We start from the raw sequence: 27,524 nt of genomic DNA on the forward strand, positions 1-27,524 counted from the left end.
TAACCTTGTGAGGTAGTTGATATATGGTTTTATAAATGCAATTTTTTTCAACTTGTACACTTTTTTTGCCTTTAGAGCATAAGCAAAAGTTTTGTATGTAATCTAAGCAATGTTTTATACATAAAGAACCTGGTGAATAAGACTACATTTGGCCATCTTTATGCTTACTTGTTGCGGAGGCTGATGTTTTCTGGTTTAAAGACTTCCCTGTAGGATGACTTGTTGGCAATTATAACATCCAGCTTGTGAACGGACTCCACCACTGACCTAAAAAAAGAAATATCATGAAAAATTAGAAAGAACCACCACAAAAATTGTAGAAAACAAAATAGATTCCAAGTGCTAGTCTCTCAAGTGCCATCTAGTATGTTATTTACACACTAAATAAACACTGATAAAAATCTTTTTTTGCTTTCAGCCATGTATGGTGTGTGAAATTTTAAGTTGATAAGATGCATTTAAAAATTATCATACTACAGTTTTAAAAATATGATCAATATAAGAATGAAATAGTCTTCCAATCTGGTATAATGTATAGCAGTGAGAAGAATACAGAAGAAATTAATCATTAGGATCTCAAGCTTATCGTACAGCATGAGTTACAACTTTTAAAGCGCATAGAGTAGGGCGAGCAAGATGCAAGACCTCCCATTGGATCCAAGGGGCAACCGAGTAAGAGCGAAGGAAGACGGGAGGTGTGCCAACCTCAGACGGTCTGGCTACGCAGTGTGGCGGCAGCCAAGACAGGGGCAACAGAAAGAGGCTCCGCCGGCAACACAAGTGATGGGTGAGCTGTGGAGACAAAAGATGGTGTGGGCTGCAATCGCGTGACAAGAGAAATTGCATTTTAACAGATTTATTTATTATGGATTTTATCCCCACATTTCACTGGTTTTATGGATTTGCTATTTTTTTGGGTACTGTATTTTTTAAAAAAAAACACTGCACAATGGACACTTTTGGTTTTACTTTTAAATGTTTTTAACTAAAGCACTTGAGCACTTTCCGCCATCCCCTGGCTTCAATGAGATATGTCAGCTCATCTCGGTCATAACTATCAACGGTGTGGGTTCAACAGACTCCCATGTGGGAAGAGGGAGTCAGTAGGGGACCAGCATCGTCACACTATGACACAATACCCAGGTACATTACACAGTATTCAAGTATTGAAAATAAATAAATAAATAAAACAAGTGCTACTTGGCTTGCAATATTATCCGGTAGTATAGAAACAGCATTCACACATTTGAACATAGTAATGGCCCACATCCAACCTTTTAAAACTAAAGTATCTCCAGACGACGGACATGAATCCTTTTCTTTGCAAAAGTTCTTCTATGTCATCATGTTCAACTTTCCATAACTGAAGTCGTAGCAGACGATAATGTTCTCTGTCCTCCTTCACCGTTCAATACCTCCACTAACACACGTACTCCAATTCATGCGTGTTTAGAGGTGTAACAGTGAAAAAGGTCCCCCCTTAAACAGTTTCCTGCTGTGCCACATTTCCGAACGTTGTTTAGGCTATTTAAGCTGGTGTTGCGGTATAAGAAAAATCCATATCATAACAAAAAACTGTTTTCGGTATGAACCACCCAGCACTGTGGCAAAGACTAAAAAGAAAATGGTGTATGATGAGTCGTATGAGAGGGTGGACACTTAGGCCGGAGTTATACTTCACGCGACGCGACACATGCTGCAGCGGACGCTCCTGCTACGCAAGCGTTGTAGTGTTCATACTTGCACCTGTACTTTACGTAAATCTGGAGGAATCCACCAGGTGGTAGTGCGAGATATTATCACGGTGAGAACATGTTTGGCTTCTCTGTGTTGTGAATTGCCTAGAACACCTATTAAATTCTGAAGACTCCTTACCACAATATCTCTGAAAAGGATGTTTATTGATTAAATCCATCAATCCAGAGATGTGCTCATTCCAGGAAGCATTAAGCACGAGTGAGAAACAGTCCCTTGACGAGGCCTCGGCTCATCGCAAGGTGAATACAAGCACACACATACACTAGCGTCATTTTAGCGGCAACAAATCCCCAAATCTGCATATATCTTTGGAAGGAAACCAGAGCACAGTGTGGAATATAAGCAGGAAATACCAGCAACATAACTCCCTGCGAGACAGCAGTGCTATCGCTCTGCCACCGTGACACCCCCTGTGTGTAATTATTCCCCCATGTGTGTATTAACAGTATTCATTATTTAAACGAAATTATATGTAAAATGTAACATACACACTTTATACTTGATATCACTTTCATGATGAAATGCATTAAATCTAAAGATTCTAAATGTGCAGAGAGTTCGAATATCATAGGACCCTACATTTAATTTGTTCTGTGTGGCAATCTATTGCTGCTTTCCGCTGCTGAAGCAAAATGCCAACATACAGATGCATTCGTGGTGCTTTTATATTCCAGCGTTGCATATTCCCGATCGTAATAACACGATACATTTTAAAAGTCTTACATACCATCTTTTGTGCCGTCTATTTTTTTTTACTTTACATGCTGTCGGGTCCAAGAAGCTTGTGGCGATTAAAAACTGGGATGACGTTTACGACGATCTGCTTTAATGATAAAGTAAACTACAAGGTTAAAATGGACATTTCGAGATTAAAGCCGAAATTTCCACTTTAATCACAAAATACACGTTTTCACCGTGTCCTGTATTTTTTTCTCAGTGGCTCAAATATAACGCTATACATTATGTTGCTGCTGAGAAGTTGCAAAAATGAAAAAGTAAAAAAGATATATATAAATGACACGATACATTTTAAAAGTCTCACATACCATCTTTTGTGCCGTCTATTTTTTTTGCAACTTCACATCGGCAACATAATGTATAGCGCTGTATTTGAGCCACTGAGAAAAAAATAAAAGACACGGTGAAAACGTGTATGTGATTAAAGTGGAAATTTCGGCTTTAATCTCGAAATGTCCACTTTAAGCTCGTAGTTTACTTTATTATTAAAGCAGACCATCGTAAACGTTATCCCAGTTTTTAATTGCTACGAGCTTCTTGGACCTGACAGCGGGTAAAGCAAAAAAACAAAAAATAGACGGCACAAAAGATGGTATGTGAGACTTTTAAAATGTATCATGTCATTACGATCGGGAATATGCGACGCTTGAATATAAAAGCACCACGAATGCATCTGTATGTCGGCATTTTGCTTCACCACTTTGAACCATTCATCAAACAGCAAAGCACGCACATCGATCCCCGAAGGATCTCCATAGATGCTTACTGTCACATGTAGATAGTAAACTTTTTGCTGGTACTGCAACTTGCGCACGCGTCGCGTTAATTTCTGAGGACCTGCTCAGAGGACACGTGAAATGAACGCTGAGAATGCGTAGCAGCCATGATGCGGGTGCGTACGCGTTCTGAGCGTGAAGTATAAATCGGCCCTAAGGAGTAAGAAAAGGAATTGTACCGATTGGTTAGACAGAGGGACCAAGCTGGGAAAGATGTGAAGGAGGTTAGGGTGATAAAAGATACAGATGGATAGAGACAGAGAGAGAGAGAGAGAGACAGAGACAGAAGGTTGGATGATGTGGCAATAGTGGATCAGGAAGTGCAACGGATTAGCAAGGAGGAAGTAAGGACAGCTATGAAGAGGATGAAGAAAGAAAAGAGTGTTGGTCCAGATGATATACCTATGGAAGCAGGGAAGTGTTTAGGTGAGATACCAGTGGAGTTTGTAACCACATTGTTTAAATGAATCTTGGAAAGTGAGAGGCTGTCTGAGGAGTGGAAAAGAAGTGTGCTGGTACCGATTTTTAAGAATAAGGGGGATGTGATGAGCTGTACTAACTGCAGGGGGATAAAACTGAGCCACAGCATGAAGTTATAGGAAAGAGTAGTGGAATATAGGTTAAGAAGGAAGGTGATAATTAGTGAAAAATCAGAATGGCTTCATACCAAGAAAGAGCACCACAGATGTGATGTTTACTCTGACGGTGTTGATGGAGAAGTATAGAGAAAGCCAAAAGGGATTGCATTGCGTCTTTGTGGAACCTGAGAAAGCATATAACAGGTTGCCTCGACAGGAATTGTGGCATTGTATGAAGAGTGAGGAAGAGTGTCAGGAGTTATTTGTGACAGACGAGTATCAGCAAAAGTGAAAGGGAATGACAACAGGACAGTAGTGAGATCAGCTATGTTATATGGGTTGGAGATGGTGGCACTGACCAAAAAACAAGATACAAAGGTGGAGGTGGCAGAGCTAAGATTTGAATTGGGATTGGATAGGATTAGGAACAGTACATTAGAGGGTCAGCTCAGGTTGGACAGTTTGGACACGTGGAGAGTACAGATGCTGGGTACATTGGGAAAATGATGATAAGGATAGAACTGCCAAGCAAGAGGAAGGTCTAAGAGAAGGTTTATTGATGTGGTGAGAGAAGACATGCAGGTGATGGGCATAACAGAGCAAGATGAAGAGGACAGGAAGATATGGAAAAAGATGATCCGCTGTGGCAACCCCTAATGAAAGCAGCTGAAAGAAAAAGCAGCTATTTGCTAACTTTTCATGTAATACTTTATCAAAAGCTTTCTGAAAAATCAAGATAAATAATAACATATGCACCTCTTTTAACATAGATTTTTGTTGCTTCTGTATATTAGTAAAGCACAAACTTGCCCATCTGAACCCATATTGGCTATCTCCCAATACACCTGTGTTTAGCATGTGCTGCACGATATTTTCCGGATTGCTTTAATTAATTTACCTGTGAATCATGTTAAGCTTATTGGCCTATAGTTACTTGGATCAGCCCAATTACCCTTTTGACACCATCCATCCATCCATCCTCTTCCACTAATCCAAGGTCGGGTCTCGGGGGAAGCAACTTGAGCAGAAAGGTCCAGATTTCCCTCTCCCCGGCCACTTCTTCTAGCTCTTCCGGGAGAATCCCAAGGTGCTCCCAGGCCAGCCGGGAGACACAGTCCTTCCAGTGTGTCCTAGATCTTCCCCAGGGTCTCCGCCCGGTTAGACGTGCCTTGAACACCTCACCAGGGAGGCGCGCAGGAGGCATCCTAATCAGAGGCCCGAGCCACCTCACCTGACTCCTCTCGATACGGAGGAGCAGCGGCTCTACTTTGAGCCCCTGCCGGATGACTGAGCTTCTCACCCCATCTTTAAGAGAAAGCCCAGACACCCTTCGGAGGAAACTCATTTCAGCCACTTGTATTCGCAATCTCGATCTTTCGGTCACTACCCATAGCTCATGACCATAGGTGAGGGTAGGAACGTAGATCGACTGGTAAATTGAGAGCTTTGCCTTACGGCTCAGCTCCTTTTTCACACCGAAAGACTGATGCAGAGTCCGCATCACTGTGGAAGCCGCATCGATCCGCCTGTCAATCTCACGCTCCATTCTTCCCGCACTCGTGAACAAGACCCTGAGATACTTGAACTCCTCCACTTGAGGCAAGATCTCCCACCCAACCCTGAGATGGCACTCCACCCTTTTCCAGCTGAGGACCATGGTCTCAGATTTGAAAGTGCTGATTCTCATCCCATCCGCTTCACACTCAGCTGCGAACCAATTCAGAGAGCTGAAGATCACAGCCTGATGAAGCAAACAGGACAACATCATCTGCAAAAAGCAGTGACCCAATCCTGAGTCCACCAAACTGGACCCCCTCAACACCCTGGCTGCATCTAGAAATTCTGTCCATAAAAGTTATGAACAGAATCGGTGACAAATGGCAGCCCTGGCGGAGTCCAACTCTCACAGGAAACGGGCTCGACTTACTGCCGGCAATGTGGACCAAGCTCCGATAACGGTTGCACAGGGACCGAACAGCTCTTATCAGGGGGTCCGGTACCCCATACTTCCAGAGCACCCCCCCACAGGATTCACCGAGGGACACGGTCGAATGCCTTTTCCAAGTCCACAAAACACATGTAGACTGGTTGGGCAAACTCCCATGCACCCTCCAGGATTCTACTAAGGGTGTAGAGCTGGTCCACCGTTCCGCGACCAAAACGAAAACTACACTGTTCCTCCTGAATCTGAGGTTCGACTATCCAACAAGCCCTCCTCTCCAGAACCCCCGAATAGACTTTTCCAGGGAGGCTGAGGAGTGTGATCCCGCTGTAATTGGAACACACCTTCCGGTCCCCCTTTTTAAAGAGGGTGACCACCACCCCCGGTTTGCCAATCCAGAGGCACTGTCCCCGATGTCCATGCAATGTTGCAGAGACGTGTCAGCCAAGACAGTCCTACAACATCCAGAGCCTTGAGGAACGCCGGACGTATCTCATCCACCCCCAGAGCCCCATCACCAAGGAATTTTTTGACAACCTCGGTGACATCAGCCCCAGAGATGGGGGAGCCCACCTCCGAGTCCCCAGGTACTGCTTCCTCAGTGTAAGGCATGTTAGTGGGATTGAGGAGGTCTTCCAAGTACTCCCCCCACCGACCCACAACGTCCCGAGTCAAGGTCAGTAGCGCACCATCCCCACCATATACGGTGTTGGCACTGCACTGCTTCCCCCTCCTGAGACGCCGGACAATGGATCAGAATCTCCTCAAAGCCACCAGACAGTCGTTCTCCATGGCCTCCCCAAACTCCTCCCGTGCCCGAGATTTTGCCTCAGCAACCACTAAAGCTGCATTCCGCTTGGCCTGTTGGTACCCATTAGCTGCCTCCAGAGTCCCACAGGACAAAAGGGTCCGGTGTCCACCAATGGGTTCGGGGATTGCCGCCACGACAAGCACTGACCACCTTACGGCCACAGGTCTAGTCAGCTGCCCCAACAATAGAGGCATGGAACATGGCCAATTCAGACTCAATGTCCCCCACCTCCCTCGGGATGTGGTCGAAGTTCTGCCGGAGGTGGGAGTTGAAGCTGCTTCTGACAGGGAACTCTGTCAGATGTTCCCAGCAGACCCTCTGTAATGGAAGGATTTTTCTCTGTAAAAAGCAAAGGTAAAATAAAGAGAGGGAGGGGGAATCAGGAGAGCAGATGGGCGTTGGTCGCTTCAGCGCAGAATCAGCTATAGAAACTAATGTTTTGGGAAAAACAGCCGGGAATGTTCTAAAGATACAGCCAAGGCTATGTAAGGAGTTGTTTTTCACTTCGAGAGGCTTTTTTCACATGTAAGCATATTACTGTGTCTTCTGGTATCAGGCACTAGTCTCAAGGCCGTGTAGAAGACAAAATAGCGCCGTGTCCCGTGGAAGGAGGGGGTATGCTGAAACTAATCACTTCTGTATACACTGCTTCCACGTAAGCCGCTTTTGGGCAAGGACACCTAATTAGTATATAAGGGAAGGTTCCGCCCTCAGTTTCTTTGGACGCTCAACCGTGGGGAAAGGCACACACCGCCCGGTATCTGATAAAAGGCGCACGGGGTTGATCCTCTGACGAGACTGACATGCGGGCTCCCTCAGTCTACTGGTCTAGGATGATGGCTCTGGGTCTTTTGATGTATGTTACTGTATGTATGTTATTGTAAGTATAAGTTTGTCTCTTTAAGCATATATATTTATTTCTATAACCTATTCATATGTATTTATATGTTATAATTGAATAAGTAAATTTCATTGAAGTATCGGACCTCTTCTCTCCGATTTTTGCCCACTTATTCTAAAGAACCCATTGAACCATTTTCCCAAATCAAAACACCCTCACAACATGTTTGGGCCTACCGGGCCTGACCAGCATCCTCCTCCACCATCAAAGACAACTCCCCCACCAGATGGTGATCAGTTGACAGCTCTGCCCCCTCTTCACCCGAGTGTCTAAGACATGTGCATGCAAGTCCGACTTCATGACCACAAAGTCAATCATCAAACTGAGGCCTAGGGTGGCCTCATGCCACATGCACATATGAACACCCCTATGCTTGAACATGATGTTCGTTATGGACAATCTGTGACGAGCACAGAAGTCCAATAACAAAACACCACTCGGGTTCAGATCGGCTGGGGGTTGGGGTCATTCCTCCCAATCATGCCCTTCCAGGTCTCACTGTCATTGCCCACGTGAGCACTGAAGTCTCCCAGCAGTACGAGGGAGTCTTCAGAAGGTATGCCCTCTAGCACCCCCTCCAGGGACTCCAAAAAGGGTGGGTACTACAAACTGCTGTTCGGTGTATATGCACAAACAGTTAGGACCCGCTCCCCCACCCGAAGGCGGAGGGAGGATACCCTCTCATCCACCGGGGTAAAACCCAATGTATAGGCTCCAAGTTGGGGGGCAATAAGTATGCCCACACCCGCTTGGCGCCTCTCACCGGTGGCAACATCAGAGTGGTACAGAGTCTAGCCCCTCTCAAGGAGATTGGTTCCAGAATCCAAGCTGTGCGTTGAGGTGAGCCCGATTATATCTAGCTGGAACCTCTCGACCTCACGCACTAGCTCAGGCTCCTTCCCCTTCAGAGAGGTGACACTCCACATCCCAAGAGCCAGCTTCTGTAGCCGAGGATTGGACTGCCAAGGTTCCCGCCTTCAGCCACCACCCAACTCACAGGTGGAGAGCCCATGGGAAGGGGGACCCACGTTGCATCTTCGGGCTGTGCCCGGCTGAGCCCCGTGGGTGCAAGCCCGGCCACCAGGCGCTCGCCATCAAGCCACACCTCCAAGCCTGGCTCCAGAGGGGGGCCGTGGTGACCCGCGTCTGGGCGAGGAAAAACGCTTTCCAAATTTTTATTCATCATAGGTCTATTGAACCGCTCTTTGTTTCATCTCTCACCTAGGACCAGTTTGCCTTGGGTGGCCCTACCAGAGGCATAAAGCCCCAGACAACAGAGCTCCTAGGATCATTGGAACACGCAAACCCCTCCGCCATGATAAGGTGGCAGTTCAACACAATTGGATATTTGCTAGTCCTTGGGTATTTCCCCAGTGTGTATTCTCAAAAAAATGTGTGTCAAGGGTTTATACAGTGGTGTGAAAACCTATTTGCCCCCTTCCTGATTTCTTATTCTTTTGCATGTTTGTCACACAATTGGATTCAGGTCAGGACTTTGACTAGGTCACTCCAAAGTCTTCATTTTGTTTTTCTTCAGCCATTCAGAGGTGGATTTGCTGGTGTGTTTTGGGTCATTGTCCTGTTGCAGCACCCAAGATCGTTTCAGCTTGCATATTTTACTGTTGGTATGATGTTCTTTTTCTGAAATGCTGTGCTCCTTTTACGCCAAATGTAACGGGACATTTGCCTTCCAAAAAGTTCAAATTTTGTCTCATCAGTCCACAAGGTATTTTCCCAAAAGTCTTGGCAATCATTGAGGTGTTTCTTAGCAAAATTGAGACGAGCCCTAATGTTCTTTTTGCTTAACAGTGGTTTGCGTCTTGGAAATCTGCCATGCAGGCCGTTTTTGCCCAGTCTCTTTCTTATGGTGGAGTCATGAACACTGACCTTAATTGAGGCAAGTGAGGCCTGCAGTTCTTTAGACGTTGTCCTGGGGTCTTTGTGACCTCTCGGATGAGTTGTCTCTGCGCTCTTGGGGTAATTTTGGTCGGCCGGTCATTCCTGGGAAGGTTCACCACTGTTCCATGTTTTTGCCATTTGTGGATAATGGCTCTCACTGTGGTTCGCTGGAGTCCCAAAGCTTTAGAAATGGCTTTATAACCTTTACCAGACTGATTGGCAGTAATCAGGCCTGGGGGTGGCTACGGAAATTGAACTCAGGTGTGATACACCACAGTTAGGTTATTTTTTTAACAAGGGGGCAATTACGTTTTCACACAGGGCCATTTAGGTTTGGATTTTTTTTTCCCTAAATAATAAAAACCATCATTTAAAAACTGCATTTTGTGATTACTTGTGTTATATTTGACTAATGGTTATATGTGTTTGATAATCAAAAACATTTTGTGCGACAAACATGCAAAAGAATAAGAAATCAGGAAGGGGGCAAATAGTTTTTCACACCACTGTATATGTACTCACTAATGTCATTAAGCACTTTTCAGGACACTCCCTTTACAATTTTCACATCAACAAGTACAGTTAGGTCCATAAATATTTGGACAGAGACAACTTTTTCTAATTTTGGTTCTGTACATTACCACAATGAATTTTAAATGAAACAACTCAGATGCAGTTGAAGTGCAGACTTTCAGCTTTAATTCAGTGGGTTGAACAAAAGGATTGCATATAAATGTGAGGGAACTAAAGTATTTTTTTTAACACAATCCCTTTATTTCAGGGGCTCAAAAGTAATTGGACAAATTAAATAACTGGAAATAAAATGTTCATTTCCAATACTTGGTTGAAAACCCTTTGCTAACAATGACAGCCTGAAGTCTTGAATTCATGGACATGACCAGATGCTGAGTTTCCTCCTTTTTAATGCTCTGCCAGGCCTTTACTGCAGCGGCTTTCGGTTGCTGTTTGTTTGTGGGCCTGTCTGTCTGAAGTTTAGTCTTCAACAAGTGAAATGCATGCTCAATTGGGTTAAGATCAGGTGACTGACTTGGCCATTCAAGAATTTTCCACTTCTTTGCTTTAATAAACTCCTGGGTTGGTTTGACTGTATGTTTTGGGTCATTGTCCATCTGTATCATGAAACGCCGCCCAATCAATTTGACTGCATTTAGCTGGATTTGAGCAGACAGTATGTCTCTGAACACCTCAGAATTCATGCGGCTGCTTCTGTCCTGTGTCACATCATCAATAAACACTAGTGTCCCAGTGCCACTGGCAGGCATGCAAGCCGAAGCCATCATACTGCCTGCACCGATAATGTGGTATGCTTTGGATAATGAGCTGTTCCACGCCTTCTCCATACTTTTTTCTTGCCATCATTCTGGTAAATGCTGATCTTGGTTTCATCTGTCGAAAGAATGTTTTTCCAGAACTGTGCTGGCTTTTTTAGATGTCCTTTAGCAAAGTTCAATCTAGCCTTTCTATTCTTGAGGCTTATGAGTGGCTTGCACCTTGCAGTGCACCCTCTGTATTTACTTTCATGCAGTCTTCTCTTTATGGTAGACATGGATATTGATACGCCTACCCTCTGTAGAGTGTTGTTCACTTGGTTGGCTATTGTGAAGGGGTTTCTCTTCACCATGGAAATGATTCTGTGATCATCCACCACTGTTGTTTTCCATGGATGTCCAGGTCTTTTTGCATAGCTGAGTTCACCAGTGCTTGCTTTCTTTCTCAGGATGTACCAAACTGTAGATTTTGCCACTCGCAATATTGTAGCAGTTTCTCAGATGGGATTTTTCTGTTTTCACAGCTAAAGGATGGCTTCTTTAACCTGCATGGAGAGCTCCTTTGACCGCATGTTGTCTGTTCACAGCAAAATCTTCCACATGCAAGCACCACACCTCAAATCAACTGCAGGCCTTTTATTTGCTTAATTGATAATTACATAACGACAGACTTGCCCACACCTGCCCATGAAATAGCCCTTGAGTCAATTGTTCAATTACTTTTGAACCCTTGAAATGAAGGGATTGTGTTAAAAAAATGCTTTAGTTGGCTGACATTTTTATGCAATCTTTTTGTTCAACCCACTGAATTAAAGCTGAAAGTCTGCACTTCAACTGCATCTGAGTTTTTCACTTAAAATTCATTGTGGTAATGTACAGAACCAAAATTAGAAAAAAGTTGTCTCTGTCAAAATATTTACAGACCTAACTGTACTTCCTTACTTATTCCCTGTTACAAGTTCTTCATATGTATAAACTAAATGCAATTTTAAAACCACTTGGGGAGCACAAGAACAGAAGTATTCAGTGACTGTTTTTAAACACAGTATGTTAAAGTACCAAAGAAGGACAAAGCCTGTCTGGATTTTGTATTTTGTAATAATAAATACCATAGAATTGAGGGTATAGAGGTGACTGAATCACTAGGGTCAAGTGCCCATAATACGGTATGGATGTATGTATGGAGTATGGATGGCAAAAACTTAAATTCTTAAATTTAACTTTGGTAGGGCAAATTCTGAGAATTCGGTGAAGTCTAAGGAGGATAAGCTTTTAAGTGTGGAGACAGTCAAGGAGCAGTGGAACAGGGAATTTGGAATAAATAAGACAAAAAAAACAAAAAAAAAAACAAAAAAACTCTGCAGTGTGTTAATAAGAGTAGAAAAAAACAGCAAAGAAAAAAAAAAGCTTAAAAAATAGCTGTACAGTAATCCCTCCTCGATCGCGGGGGTTGCGATCGGTGAAAATCTGCGAAGTATAAACCATATGTTTGTATGGTTATTTTTATATAGAAAACCTGTTTATGACCTCCTAAATACATTTTTTTAACATTATTTGAGCCCTCTAGACATGAAATAACACCCTTTAGTCAAAAGTTTAAACCGTGCTCCTTGACAAGACAGAGATGACAGTTCTTTCTCACAATTAAAAGAATGCAAACATATCTCTTCTTCAAAGGAGTGGTGTCAGGAGCAGAGAATGTCAGAGAGAGAGAGAAAAGTAAACAATCAAAAATCAATAGAGCTGTTGGGCTTTTAAGTATACGAAGCACCGCGATAAAGCGGCCGCAATGAAGGGATCAATGTGAAGGTAGTCTTTCAGCATTTTTTAGAGGAGCGTCCGTATCTTTTAAGCAAACAGCCTCTGTGCAAACAGCCCCTCTGCTCACACCCCCTCCGTCAGGAGCAGAGAATGTCAGAGAGAGTGAGAAAGACAGAGAAAAGCAAACAATCAAAAATCAATACGAGCTGTTAGAGCTTTGAAGTGTGCGAAGCACCACGCGGGAAGCATATCGTATATCATTGAGGAGTTTTATTTAATACATAATACATGCTCTGATTGGGTAGCTTCTCAGCCATCCGCCAATAGCGTCCCTTGTATTAAATCAACTGGACAAACAAACTGAGGAACCATGTACCATAAATTAAAAGACCCATTGTCCACAGAAATCCGCAAACCAGCGAAAAATCTGTGATATATATTTAGATATGCTTACATTTAAAATGCGCTAAGGAGTGAAGCCACGAAAGTCGAAGCGCGATATAGCGAGGGATCACTGTACATGCATACAACTCCAAAGTGAATTGTAGAGCATATGAGAACAGTGAGAGCAACCATTAAGGAGGATATTAGGGAGGCAAAAAGACAGTTGAAGACGAATATAACAGATAAGACGAAACACGATCCTAAGAGATTATTTTAGTATGTTAGTAGTAAAAGAACAGTTAAGGAGGAGGTGAAGTGCATCAGAAGTATTAAAGGGGAATTAACAGACAATGAAACAGCAGAAGCTATAAACTTGCATTTTTCTAAGGTCTTCACAAGTGAAAAAGTGAATAACCTCCCAGTGGTAAATGGGACTACTAAGGAGGTACTGACTGATTTAGAAATTATAGTGGGAGAAGTACTGTTCAGATTAAATTGGCTGAAATCATACAAATCACCAGGACCAGATAATATTTCCTCTCACGTTCTTAAGGAGGCTAGCAAGTACATATATAAACCCTTGACACACATTTTTAGGAAGTCACTGCACACTGGCGAGACTCTGAAGGGCTGGAAATTGGCAAATATTATCCTGTTATATAAAAAGGAACATGGATCACAGAAGAATTAATGGAAGGAATTATTAGGGCCCTATGATCTCCACGATGTGAAAAAACATGGATGGAATCACAGAATTAACAAGTAAAATCAGAATTTAGATTTAAAAACAGAAAAGTGCGGAATTCAGACACTGAAGGAGTGACTGTTACAAAACTTCCCATTAAATTAAACAATTGAATAATCTGTAGTTCTGTCATTCAGATACTATTTTCTAGTTTGTTGTTTTTCAAGCGAACGCAATTCTTTGTAGAAATTCAGTCGTGCCACTGTTAGTGCGTGTCTCCTGTATGATTTCTTGTTAAAGGCACGCGAATTAGCTAGTTGCGCAAGACAGAAATGTTGAAGCGAGCAGTATCAGATACCCTAGGTACGTCAAAAAAAGCTAACACATATAAGCTTAACTGCAAAGTTTATGGCACAACAATATCCTGGTGATTTTTACAAATCTGGACAAATTGCACCTGGTTATTGCAATTTCTCAGTTTTTTAATATTTAATAAATTTGCAAAAACCTCAAGTAAACTTTTTTCACGTTGTCATTATGGGGTGCTGTGTGTAGAATTCTGAGGAAAAAAATGAATTTAATCCATTTTAAAATAAGGCTGTAACATAACAAAATGTGGAAAAAGTGATGCACTGTGAATACTTTCCGGATGCGCTGTATATAAAAGTCAGTATCAAATGTTATTTACCTTGATTTATTTACTTATCTTCCTACAGTGTATAGTCACAAGTAAACTGCAGAGATTCCTCTGTTTGTTTGACACAGGCATGCTCACAAAGTACCTGTGTATTGAAGTGATTTCAGCTGCAGGTGGAAGCTCCTGTCGCACCCTAAGCACCTATGATTGATCTTATTCAGGAAAAGATCTCAATAGCCCCACGGGAAAGAGACTTTCCGAGACTAAGGTCATAAAGCTTAAGAAACATTTTCTGGACAAAGGCAGAACCATAACAACATATGTGTGGAGCTGTCCAGATAGATAGATGGATGGATGGATAGACTAACCTTTACCAGTACCATAAATTTGCACCGGCTGTTACAGACTCAAATCAAATGTATGCTTTTATACTATAAAATATTAAGAATAAGAGCAGCTCACTATGAGTTGTCTGGGATCAAAGCACAAATGTCTTAATTACAAGTCAGCAGCTCTTACCGCTGCACCACCAAAGCGGTTGTATTAAGGGCATTTCAACGTCGCACCTTAACGTGAGATCTTTTTCTGCAGTTATATTCTTGAATAAAAGCAAACTTGTTTTGTTATATTTGTACCTTTCGTAAAAGTGTTTATTTGATATCTGGACTTCAGGCTTCACACATTATACACTTCATGTCTACATTTTGTCAATTCTTATTAAAACATGAAAAATGTGCGTTTTAAGAATGTGTTCACATAGATTGTTGTACACACAAGAAATGCAGGTATTCCAAATAATGATAATATTTACCCTATACAACTCCCAGCAACTCACAAGCAGGTAAACAGACTTGAGCTGAGAGAACTTTCCACCCTTACTGCATTGGTTGGGGGATGGTATAGCAGACTGCTTGCTGCTTGTGTTGATCAGCACATTTACAACACAAAAGATGCTGACAGAGAGGCATGAACAGATTTAATGTGGACCAGGATTAAGAGTGTTTTTCATAGGCTTTGGCAATTGTAGTGTTAAAAGAAATGTAAAGTGCAATTTCATTTTTTTTGTTGTAGCCGTTACTACTTACAGTTTAAAAAAAAAAAAAATCTGAATCAAGGAAAAATAAAACGGTGTAAACCAAAAATTAAAAAATATAAAATGCAATTTGTGAAAAAATAAAGCGGATTCCATAAGGCCCTAAATTATCAACAGTCAGCATGGGATCAGAAGAGGGATGTTTCACTAACATGCTAGAATTCTATTAGAAAGCAACTAAATGGTATGAACAAAGTGGAGCATATAATTTATCTTGATTTTCAGAAAGCATTTGATAAGATGTCACACAAAGGTTAGACATCAGATAAAAGAATTAGGAGTTCAGGGTGATGTTTGTAGATGAAAACAGAATTGGCTCAGACACAGGAAGCAGAAGGTTATGGTGTGAGGAACCTTATCAGAATTGGCTGATGTTATGAGTGGTGTTCATATGCGATTTGGATAGGAATCGTAAAAGTAAGAAGGTGGTTATGTTTGTAGGTGATACCAAGATAGGTGGATCAGCAGATAATTTGGAACCTGTTCAATAGTTACAGAAGGACTTGTACAGCATGCAGGCTTGGGCTTGTGCCAGATGACATTTAATGTCAGTATATGTAGGGTATTACACATAGGAAGTAAAAATGTTCGGCTTAAATACACAATGGGAGGTTTGAAAAATGAGAGAACACCTTAAGAGAAGGGTTCAGGAGTCACAGGGGAGTCTACGCTATCAACCTTCAAAAAGTGTTCAGTAGCCATTAAGAAGGCAAAAAGAATGTTGGGTTATATAGCACAATGTGCAGAGTACAAGTCCATGGAGGATATGCTCAAGCTTTAAAATGTCCTGGTGATGCCTCCATTTTGTGTAGTTTTGGTTTCCAGGCTACAAAAGGACACAGCAGCACTAGAAAATGTCCCGAGAAGAGGGCCTAGGGCACTAGAAAATGTCCCGAGAAGAGGGCCTAGGCTCATTCCAGGGCTACATGAAGAAAGATTTAAGGAGCTGAGCCTTTTCAGTTTAAGCAAAGGAAGATTAAGAGGTGATATGATTGAAGTGTTAAGAATTATGAATGAAATTAGTAGAGTGGATTGAGACTGTTATTTTAAAATGAATTCGTCAAGATCATGGGGACACAGTTGGAAACTTAAGGGTAAATTTCACGCAAGCATTAGGAGGTTTTTCTTTACAAAGAGAACCATAGACACTTTGCTGGGCTGAATGGCCTGTTCTCATTTACATCGTTCTAATGTTCTAAAGTCTGTACGCAATAGCTCACCTTTACTGTTCCCAATACTCAGCACCGCCTCCATTACCATTCTTTTACTACTAAAATACTGTATGAATCCGTTTGGATCATGTTTCTCTTCTGCCTTTTTGATTTCCTAGTATCCTTTTTAACTGTTGTTCTCATATGTCCTACGGTGAGCACTCAAGTTATTATTCAGATAAGCCTTACACAGCTGTTTTTCATGTTCATTTATTTTAACTCTATATTTATCCAGCATGGAGCTCATTTTAATTTGTTACAGCTTCTAAATTTTGGGAAAAACTTTTGTCATTATATGTAAAATACTTATAAACATACCCCACATCTCTTCACCTATCTTCATACTTAAAAGAATATTAATTTATCTTTTGTAGGCTTTGAAACATTAGCTCAAAATTTGTGCCACTAAAATGAAATTTAGCTGTTTTAGTTGTTTTTGAACATGCACTTTGCAAAAACAAATGTATTGCATTATGATCACTAGATTTTAATATTTCAATGACATCTATCCCCTGAATCCTATCTTGATTATTAATGAATACTAAATCTAGACAGTTATAACTCCTGCATTGGTGCTTTAACAAACTATGTTAAAATTTTAACTCCTGTTTTTGTGCTTTGCTATTTGTAAGGAAAGTCTAGTGAATATTTGTGTAATGACCATAATATTCTCCCTAAATTTACCTTTTTAATGTTCTTAAAAAGATGTAAATTCAAACTACTGTCTGCATTATAATGTGTAATACACAATCCTAATATAAGACCTCAATCCCTAATATAAGACCTCAATCCCTAATATAAGACCTCAATCCCTAATACTTTCTGATTGAATCCAAACATTCTCACCAAGTTGTGGCTCACCGTCTAATTGACATTTTGCATTTAAACCCTATTTTAGATAAATGGCGACTTTCTCACCTTTTTGTGTTTGCTTATATTTCCTAAATATTGTGTACCCATCTATGTTATACTCTTCTCAGGTTCTGTTTTTTAGATAGGTTTATGATTTTTCTATTATATTGCAGTTATCTGAAGCTACATGTAAAATAGGCTTATTTTATTCTTCATACTCCGGACATTAAGACAGCATTTTTTATGTATTACTTAATTTTCTTTGGCTAACAGTGTAATTTAAACTTTAAAATTTGTACACTTTATAATAAAATTTGTACTACTGCCTACCCCTTTGCTCAAAGTTCTAAATTTGGCATGTACTAAACTCTGTATCCACCTTAAGCAATCCTCGACTAAACTTCTTATATGCCTCTCCAAATGTGGCCAGTCATGGTGCAGCAGCCCCCATCTGATCCAGGAGGACTCCCAGTGCTCCATAAACCTATGCCCCTTTATTCAACACAAAGATCTGAGCCACGCATTAAGCCTTCTAATCTTACCTGAACTTGCTCATGGCACAGGCAAAACTCCTCAAAAAACTACCTTGTCAGTTATTTACTACTACCTAACTCTTTCAAACTGAATTGCAGAAATGGCCGTTTGTTTTTACTATGTAATTTAACCCAATATGGACAAATGACAATTACATGCACCCCTGCTTTGGCCAAAAGCCCATTTATCCTTTCATGGAGATCTGCCATCTGTGCAAACAGAATGCAACACTCCGTACAAAACTCACCGTCTCTGAAGTACTTAATTGTCCTCTCTAAGCCTCTGTATTAACTGCTTAAGATGCTCTATTTCACACTTTCTTTGCTTTAATACTGATGCACTTCAAGCCATTTACTAAATGTGTTTTCCTCTTTTACTAGGCTTTCACATAAGCTAGTCTGGTTCCTTAAGAAAGTGACACTTATCTGCTTAAATCCTTTCTAAACCAGTACAACAATTAATGCTATAATTGCTTAAATTTCCTCCTAATTGAGAAGTTGCTTAGAATTAAAAGCTACAGCAAGTGTTGCCACTGTATCACATTAAAGTGACACTTAAAGCTGGTGATCAACTGAAACAAAATGAGGTTCATGTTTAAATGATAAGTTTGATATTTCTTGTGCTGTTTTTTCATCACAATCATGCTATATATTATGTTGTCACACACAATTGCTCACTTTGAGGTAAGAAAGATTTTGATATAGGAAAATGTGACTTCTGTGTTTCTGAGGCATTCATTTGACAGCTAAACTAAAGTAGAAGTAATGCATTTTATTAGAGATTCTCAGTCCTATGTTTCTCTGACAGTTATTTTTTGCCATGGCTTATAACAAATGGTGCATTACAAAAAAGCATGTCTGATATAGTGTCAGAGCAGTCAGTATGCCATCTGATTGTTAGTATGCATCTGCCATGATTCACAACATCCACAGCACATCATATATGTACTATTTAACAGTCTTTGCTGACAGAAATACTGAATTAAGCACAGACAAAGCACTTTAATGATACACATACAAATCACATTATTATTTTTCCCTAAACAACTCCTACTTTTCATCCGTTACATTATTTGTTGTTACTTCACATAGCATATGAAGCAATATTCATGCGTGCTGATGAAGGGTGCACATAAGGGTTTCATTGTACTCCGCGTTATGGTGCATGATTCTGAAAATGCAGAAAAACATCGAAAAAAAAAAATGTTCAAATGGCAGGATGCTTTCAAATAGTGACGTTTTCATGTATGAATGTGTTTGTGCATGCACAAGAGAGGCAGACACAGATTCAATCTCATTCAAGTGGTTTCCGGAATATAAAAACTCTCGCAAAGGTATAATGAAACAAGTATGCTTTTATCTATACTAAGAAAAGGCAAAGCCCTCACTGACTGACTGACAAATTCTCCAACTTCCCGTGTAGGTAGAAGGCTGAAATTTGGTAGGCTTATTCCTTACAGCTTACTTACAAAAGTTAGGCAGGTTTCATTTCGAAATTCTACGCGTAACAGTCATAACTGGAACCTTCTTTCATACATATATACGGCCATAGCCTGCAGCTCGGTCCCCGAGTGAGGCGGAGTTGCGTCCGGCATCATCACGCCTCCCACGTAATTGAGTACCTGCCCATATAGGGCCGCTCGTCAGCAGCAATCCAATAGACACGCTGCCGCTAAATATTTGCGGGTGAAGGACTGTGCTTATGCAAACGAAGATGAGAGAGTCACAGATGGACTAGTGTTTGGCACAAACTCAGCAAAAGTGTGAGAGAAACTTTTAAGTGCCGTGTCTTAGCTAACAAATAAAACCGTGGGCATCGCAAGATCGCACGAGATACCACAAGCACAGCTGAGAACCTTCGATTCATGTACTCCGAGCAGCTCACGTGAACTGACTGTGAATGCAGTACGCAGAAAACAAGGAAGAGCTCCGAAGAGCGCTGAACAAAAAATGCATTACACAATTGAGAAGACAGCAAAAGAATATGAAGCGAATGATGCATACAAGCATATTCATAAGTGCAGCTACTGTGGAAACAAAGCACAGTGTAAACCATAAGTTTAAATTAAGTTTATAGACACGCTGCCGCTGGCGGTTGTCATACCCACGACAAATACGATATTTGCGAGATACAAGTTTACTGTGAGGATGCAGGGTATAAATGAGACTTTTGATCACTTTGTAACCGAGTTAAAATTGCTGGTGAAGGACTGTGCTTATGCAAACGAAGATGAGATGGTCAGAGACAGAATACTGTTTGGCACAAACACAGCAGAAGTGCGAGAGAAACTTAAGTGCCTGGTCTGAGCTAACATTAAATAACTGCTGGTGAAGGACTGTGCTTATGCAAACGAATAGGAAAGCAAGGTGTAAAGCCTAACTTTAAATTAAGTTCATAGACACACTGCCGCTGGCGTTTGTCATGCCGAGAGACTGTGTTTGTGGAGAAAGGAAGAGTTAAGGCGGGTGGGGGAGTCACGTCATCATCTCCCCTCCCATTCACGTCATTTCATTCACTTCATTTTGCTCCGAGCTGAGCTCCGCAGTTGACACGGTCTTGCCGTTCTTAGTACAACATGGAAAATGTTTCTGCTTTAGGTATTTGTCCTACACATACCCAGATCTTTGTAGACACGGAACACACATGAAATGCATGTATTCCAAATAACACATATACTATTTATATTATTATTTACCCTATACAACTCCAGGCACCTCACACGCAAATAAGGAACCTTGAGCTGGGTGAACTTTTGCCAAAGTTGAGCTCCGTCTGGGGAGGGAGGGATTTTTGGGGTTGGGAGAGAGGTATAGCAGGTTGCTTGCTGCTTGAGCTGATCGATGCATTTACAAAACAAAAGACACTGATGGAGAGGTGTGAAGGAATTTAAGGTGGGCCGGGATTACCAGTTTTTTCATAGGCTTTAGGAATTTTAGTGTTAAGCAATTACACAGTACTGCATCATCCTCTTTAATAAAACCCCTGTGTGCGTCCAGGTGTCCGTGAGTGTGTCTTCTTGTGAAGTGCGCATGCGCGGGGCCACACGGCACGTGTTCAGTCTCTTCCTGTGCATTCCCTGTGTGTGCACAGAGAGAGAGACACACACACAGGTACGTGCGCGTGAGAGACAGCCAGCCACGCAGGCGCGCCCAAGAGGCAGCCACGCACCCACACACGCCCACACATGTGCACACACAAACGCGCGCCCGCCCGCCCACATGGGGGGCACGCACGCCCGCCCACATGGGGGGTACGCACGCCCACACACACGCAGGCCCACGACAGAGACAGACACGCACGCCACAGAGACAGACACGCATGCCTGCCCACCCGCGCACACACACACACACATGCCCGGGACAGAGTCAGACACAGACACAGGTGCACGCGTGCATTGTTGCAATGTTACTTTTCTTGGTTGTTTATTAGATTACGGATTTTTCAAATGTTCTTTTTTAATGAGTTTTAAGCACAGGGGAAAAAAATGGTGTTTTTAGCGAGTGGGTCGTAAGGCTATAGCGCGAACTCTTGCAGTGTTACTTTTCTCTGTTCAAGGTTTTCTTAGTGTTTTCTTAGTTTTTACATTTAGTTTACTATTACGCTGTGCATTCAATGGTATACTTAAAGAAATATATATTTACATACAGTTCATACAGTCTGGAATGGATTAATTGTATTTACATACAATCCTTTGGGGGAAATTACTTCGGTTCCACTGTATTACTGTCCGACAAAATTACAGGCATTTTACGGAAATACAAACCGGTATTACTGACAGAGAACGCATATTACAGCCACATACAAGGTCCCTTGCCATTTAATATAGACTGTTCCTACTAATGTTTATGCACTACTGTTCTAGCGTTATTGTAACGGGCTTAATGTCTAGTTTGTTTATAAAAAGCCTTAGAGTTTTGAAAGTGCCAAGATCATCTACACATCAATGGTAAGTTCACATTGCCAATTAATACCCACTACTATGCACCTTCTGTGGCATGGCATATGCATGCACAATAAAAATAAAATATACAGGGAAAACAAAAAATTCAGACTATACAGTTGAGCCAAAACACGATGAAAACTGACTGATGTGCCACAAACCAATTGTTGATTTTTTATATTCTTTAGTTACTGGAGGTAAATAGTCTTTTTGCATGACCTTTAGAGATCAGAGAGCAGGGTCAGCCATTGTAGAGTGCCCCTGGAGCAATTTTCAGGTTATTTTATAACACCATGGATAAAGTTACTGAGTAAGTAGACATAATTACCAAGTTTCATTGTTTCTTACTGGTTGATATTTACTGAAGCACACATGACAAGGTTAGTTTTGAATCGTGATTTACAGCAATTTTAAATCAACTTATTACTTTTACAATACATAGTGAGAAGTCAAGCAAAATGACACCTTTAATTGGCTAACTAAAAACATTACAATTTGCAAGCTTTCAAGGCAACTCAGACAGACCCCCCTTTCAGGCAAGATGTAATGCAGAGATTGAAATTCCTTGTTTTTATATAGACACTAGGACAAATACAGTATTGGAAAACCTTTAAGTGAGACATCTTAGATGTAAAAAAAATTAATAGACCTCTCCAGGCTAACATTCATTTACCGAGAGGGGAGAACAATGTTTGGTCAAGATCTTTTGATAACTGTAAAGCAAAGTTGTTTTAAGTTTTTAATGTGTTTTTCCATATAATGTGAATCTATAGTCTTGTTGTCTGGGTGAGTCAGGGAGATGTAAACAATCTTCATATCTGGCCATAAAAGTCTTGTCTCTATATAAACCATGTTGTAATGTGTTACATTTTAGCATCCGTTTAACTTCCCATTCTGTTCTCTGTGGCTATGTCTTGAAGTTTCCCATAAGCACGGTTTGCTTTAAAGTCCTTCTCACACTGTCCATGGCAGTTGAAGTGAACACCTACAGAAACATCCCTATTGCCATGCTTACTGTGGAACCTCTGAAAATGCATTCTTTGGTGGAACGTTTGATTAGTTTCTAACAGAGGGCAGTTTCAGGACACTTCATACAGAGAATTAGGTTAATAACCAATTACACCGCATTATTGAATCAATATTCAATAATTTCCATTGTAACAGCGCTTTGAGACAGGTGTGAAACCATACACAGTTATAATGAACAGCCAGTCTTCTTTATAAAAGTTTAAATCAAAGATTTGTTTTTTCTCCTTCTTAAAACAACATGAACACATAGTTTTGCAACACATGTACAGTCCCATGACATGGATCAATACTAAATAACACTTTTGGCCTTGAAAAACAGATGCGTTCAGTTAGTTTAAAGGCTTTTTTTTGGTATGTTAAACCCATTATTTCCATAAAAATACGCAAGAACAGAACATATTTTGTTTTTTACATTAAAAAAATGATTCACTGTAAAACAACTTAATGTGTCCCCTTAATATAGAAAATGACTAAAGAAATAACTATGGCTTGAAAAACACCAAAATTATCATTTAAGGACTGGTGCAGATTCTTTGAATAGGACAGCATTTTAAAAAACACTGAACTGTTATTTCCCTTACTCTTCTGGGTTTCTCTCCTCAAAATCCTTATGTGACACTTGCTATCACTGCTATGCCAACCAGCTGTTCTCCTGCCCATGGGAAACACCAAAAATAATTAGGAGTCTTGAAATCCAAGGATGAAAGGGTTGCCTTGTTACTGGGCTACAAAGGACAAACTTATATCATTCTTGTAAAATCCCAGAAGGAGATGAGCAGATAGTTTAGGTCTCCAAATCTGTGATTGACTTTGTGTTAAACTAACTGTGTAACCCCACAAGAGGATTACTTTCTTCAGTAATACAGCTGACTAGGTTCTCTTTTAATCTGGTCCATTGTCAACTGGCCATACCTCAACTACACCATTAATAAACATACATTGTTGGGATTTATGTGAATAAATTTGACATTGCTTTATTTTGCATTATGTTTAATTTAATCTGTGGTTTTATTTGTGCACATTTTTTAATTTATAAAGTTAGCTAATTGTATTTACTGGTAAACCTGTTACAGTGTTCCAAGACCATACTCAATGAAAAATATTTTTCAGACATATACTTAATAAAGTTTGTTAGACTCAAAAAGGAGTTTCATATTCAAATCTGTCCGACTGTTTGACACACAAATCTCCATCTCATTTTCCTAAGTAAGCTTAGAAACTGATTACTGTACATGTTGCCTGAAGAAAGGGCCTGAGTTGCCTCAAAAGCTTGAATATTGTAATCTTTTTAGCCAATAAAAGGTGTCATTTTGCTGGACTTCTTACTGTATCCATAATGGCTAACACGGTACAACACCCTAGAACTAAGTAAGCTTTAAATTCATTTACATAATTAAAAATTGTAATTGACAGAAAAGATATGTAAATTTCACACAGATATACACAGAGTGAAAGTGGATTGAATAAAACTCAACAGAGCAAAAATTACATTTTCTGGCAAACGTAGTAAGGAGACACTTCAATCAATCACTGTGAAGCCGTCTTACTTTTTTTTCACAACTCTGCAACCATTCATATAACACAGATTTAAAAAGTCATTTCCTAAGAAGAGGTGCTCTTTTTGCACCAATAACAAACTGTCAGTTTTGGACTGCATGTTCACAAAGATCTTAACTGTAGACAAGAAATACACAAATTATATTTGGGGTATATTGAGGATGGGACCGGCGTTTCATATCATTACAAAACATGGGGGTGGGGGGGTGCAACACTTGATCAGAACATTTTATTCTTTACTCGCTGATGATCTAGCGTCAAAGACGTCCTGCCACCTTCCCAATTCACTTTAAGACCGCCAAATCAAAAGTATTAAAGATGTATAACCAGTTGTTTGCGGAACCTCCATAGTTAAAACTTAAAATCATAACCGAGATAAAAACGTGCTGTTACCAGAACCTTGAAAATTGAATACCTCGATTTCTGCAGGACGGTGGAACTAGTGAAGTGTTTTTACGTTCTTTCCACTTACACCTTTACAGGTGTACACTGCAACCAGTAGATCTTGTTTGCAACCACATCAATAGCCACTATGTCCACTAACGTTACAAATTGCCAATTTGATTAATACAAATTATAAAGCTGCAACCATCGTACACAAAAATAGAATCTAAAAGCCACCTGAAACCAAGATGCTCTTCCGAAAACACCAAAACTCCAGTTATAGAATCGTCTCTACCATCGCGCTACATTAAAGGAATTCTAACACCACAGAGTAGGTGTGAGGCATCGCCGCGGTACTGATCAACAGAACGTCAGTGAATGTGCTCACCGGTACAGTCGCTTCGTATGCAGTATTTTCGCCTCGGGCTCGGTGTCCTGCCCGGGCCCGCTCATCCCGCCAGGGAACCCGGTGTCCCCTCTCTCCAACGTGCCGGAGAACCGTGCCCGACGAACACTTCCGTGGCTGCAACGCAGCCCCTGGCAGGCGTCGACCTCCAGTGGTGTGTAACTGTCTGGTCGGCGCCTTTATCTTCAACGTTTCTTAAAGTCTTCTAGCCCTTCAGCTCCCCTCCCCAGTCACCCTTCTCTGCAGCAAGGAGCCCACAGCAGCCATTACAACAGTGAGCCCGCAACCACGGTGAGGGCCGAAACGAAATAACGCGAGATGAACGCCGTTGGGCGGAACCAGCGCTCCCTGTCTGAGGCGGTCGGTCACGTGAGCGCTTACCAACTGCAAACTTCCTCGTTTCAGCATCTCAGAAGTGCGCATAAGCGACAAGCTGTTGTACTAACTGTCCCCACGTGACCATTTTCATTTGTTACAGACATAACGCAGGTGATGTGCTGTGTTCAGCGCTCAGTGGTACCACATTATACACAACCAGGACAGTGTGTGCCTCTTTGGAAGTTTTTCATCACAAGGCTGTAGCTTCTCCTGAGTGATTTCCTCAGCATCCGGAAACTATCATTCTGAAAAACCCTAGAGACCCGTATCAGTGCGTAACTTCGATCTAGTATGTTTATTGGAGGTAAATCTAAAGAGCTGCGCTTTGTTACATGGCAGTAGTGAAGCTGCCTTGAATTCTGCTTTTCACCTCAAGGAACCCTCGATATTTAATTAACAGCTTGAGCATTTCGGTAGATCGTAACTGTTTATAAACAAGTTTTAACAGAGAAGGGAATTGGTAATTTTGTTCAGGGTTACTAATAACAGTATTAAATTTGCGCCAGGATCTAAGTGATAATAAAACAGTGCAAATCATAAGTGCAAGCCAAGTCTGTTCACAAAAATATTTCAGTTGGAGCTCTGCTACGCTTTGGAAACCTGGAAAACATTACTAGGTCTAAGTAGCTTTTTAGCAATGCTATCACGTGTGTGCAAATACTGCAAAAGTAATGGCAAACGTGCAGTATCCTACGATGTACACTTTATTTCATGTGGCTATTTCTGATCAAAGGTCTCCTCATCTGTGTTTTAACATATTATGGTCTCAAAGACCATCAGAACATGTGCAAATCAGTACCAGTGGATGACACTGGAGGTACCTGCACTCTTAGAAGCCTGTAATGCTGCCTGTCTTAAGGGGTGATGCCAAAGTTCCATATGTTCTAAACAACTTCTGTGCACAGTTTGATCCCCTGGAGGACATGTGTGCAAGGAAGTCCATGCCTCCTCGGGAAGAACAGGTACTGTGTTTGTCCTCATCTAAAATGAAAAAAAGCATTGTTGAAGGTAAAACCCACATAAAGCTGCTAAACCAGACAACATACCTGGCTGTATGCTCTGGGGATGTGCAAACCAGTTGATGGATATCTTTATGCACATCTTCAATATTTCTGTGAGGCAGGCAGTCATCCCCAAAGGCTTCAAAACCACCACTATCATACCCATGCCAAAGAAGTCCTCTACCTCCTGGCCCAAAGATTATCACCCCATAGCACTCACACATGAAATCATCATGAAATGTTTCGGGAGCCTAGTCTTATGTCACCTTAAAACCAGACTTTCCACCCTACATGACCCTCTCCTGTTTGTTTATCACCCAAACCACTCCACTGAGAATGCCATATCATCTACTCTTCATCTGGTCGTGTCCCATCTGGACAAAAGAGACACGCCTGAGTGCTGTTCATAGACATCAATTCAGTATTCAACACTATCATAACTCGGAAGCTCATCGGAAAGTTGAGACTGCTAAGCTACAAACTGGATCTTGGACTTCCTTATAGAGAGACCCTAGACAGTCACATCAGAAACACCATCACCAGCACTATCACACTGAGCCACTAAAGGCTACATACTCAGCCCACTACTATTCACTCTGTTGACTAATGAATGTATAGTTGCATACAGCTCCAACATTATCATTAAGTTAGCTACAACACAGCCATGGAAGTTTGCAGACTGGTGCAAGTGTAAGATTGATAATATAAAAGAGATGGCTGTTGACTTCATGAAAACCTATGCTGTTCACACCCCACTGCACATTGAAGGCTCTGTGGTGGAATTGGTCATCAGTACTAAATTCCTTGGTGTGCACATGGCAGCTGATCTTACTTGTTCAAGTAATACCACCACTGTAACTAGGAAGGCAGAGCCGCATCTCCATTTCCTTTGGTGTCTGAGCAAGGAAAGCCTACCTCCCCATTTTACAGGGGCATCATCGAGAGTGTTCTGACCACCTGCATCACTGTATGGATTGGGA

At 41.2% G+C, this 27,524-nt stretch overlaps 1 protein-coding gene across 1 annotated transcript in view; it reads right to left on the reverse strand.

The window, feature by feature from the left end:
- Positions 1-25,474, reverse strand: part of smg5 (SMG5 nonsense mediated mRNA decay factor) — a 197,693-nt gene extending 172,219 nt beyond the window's left edge. The window contains exons 1-2 of the mRNA XM_039752424.1: positions 25,148-25,474; positions 169-267 (exon numbers count right to left, since the gene is read on the reverse strand). Coding sequence (XP_039608358.1) covers positions 169-267; positions 25,148-25,212 — 164 coding nt within the window. The 5' untranslated portion in view covers positions 25,213-25,474. The remainder of the gene's footprint in view (positions 1-168; positions 268-25,147) is intronic.
- Between the last annotated feature and the right edge of the window lie 2,050 nt (positions 25,475-27,524).

Source organism: Polypterus senegalus, chromosome 1, assembly GCF_016835505.1.
Source record: "Polypterus senegalus isolate Bchr_013 chromosome 1, ASM1683550v1, whole genome shotgun sequence".
NCBI classification, from domain to species: Eukaryota; Metazoa; Chordata; class Cladistia; order Polypteriformes; family Polypteridae; genus Polypterus; species Polypterus senegalus.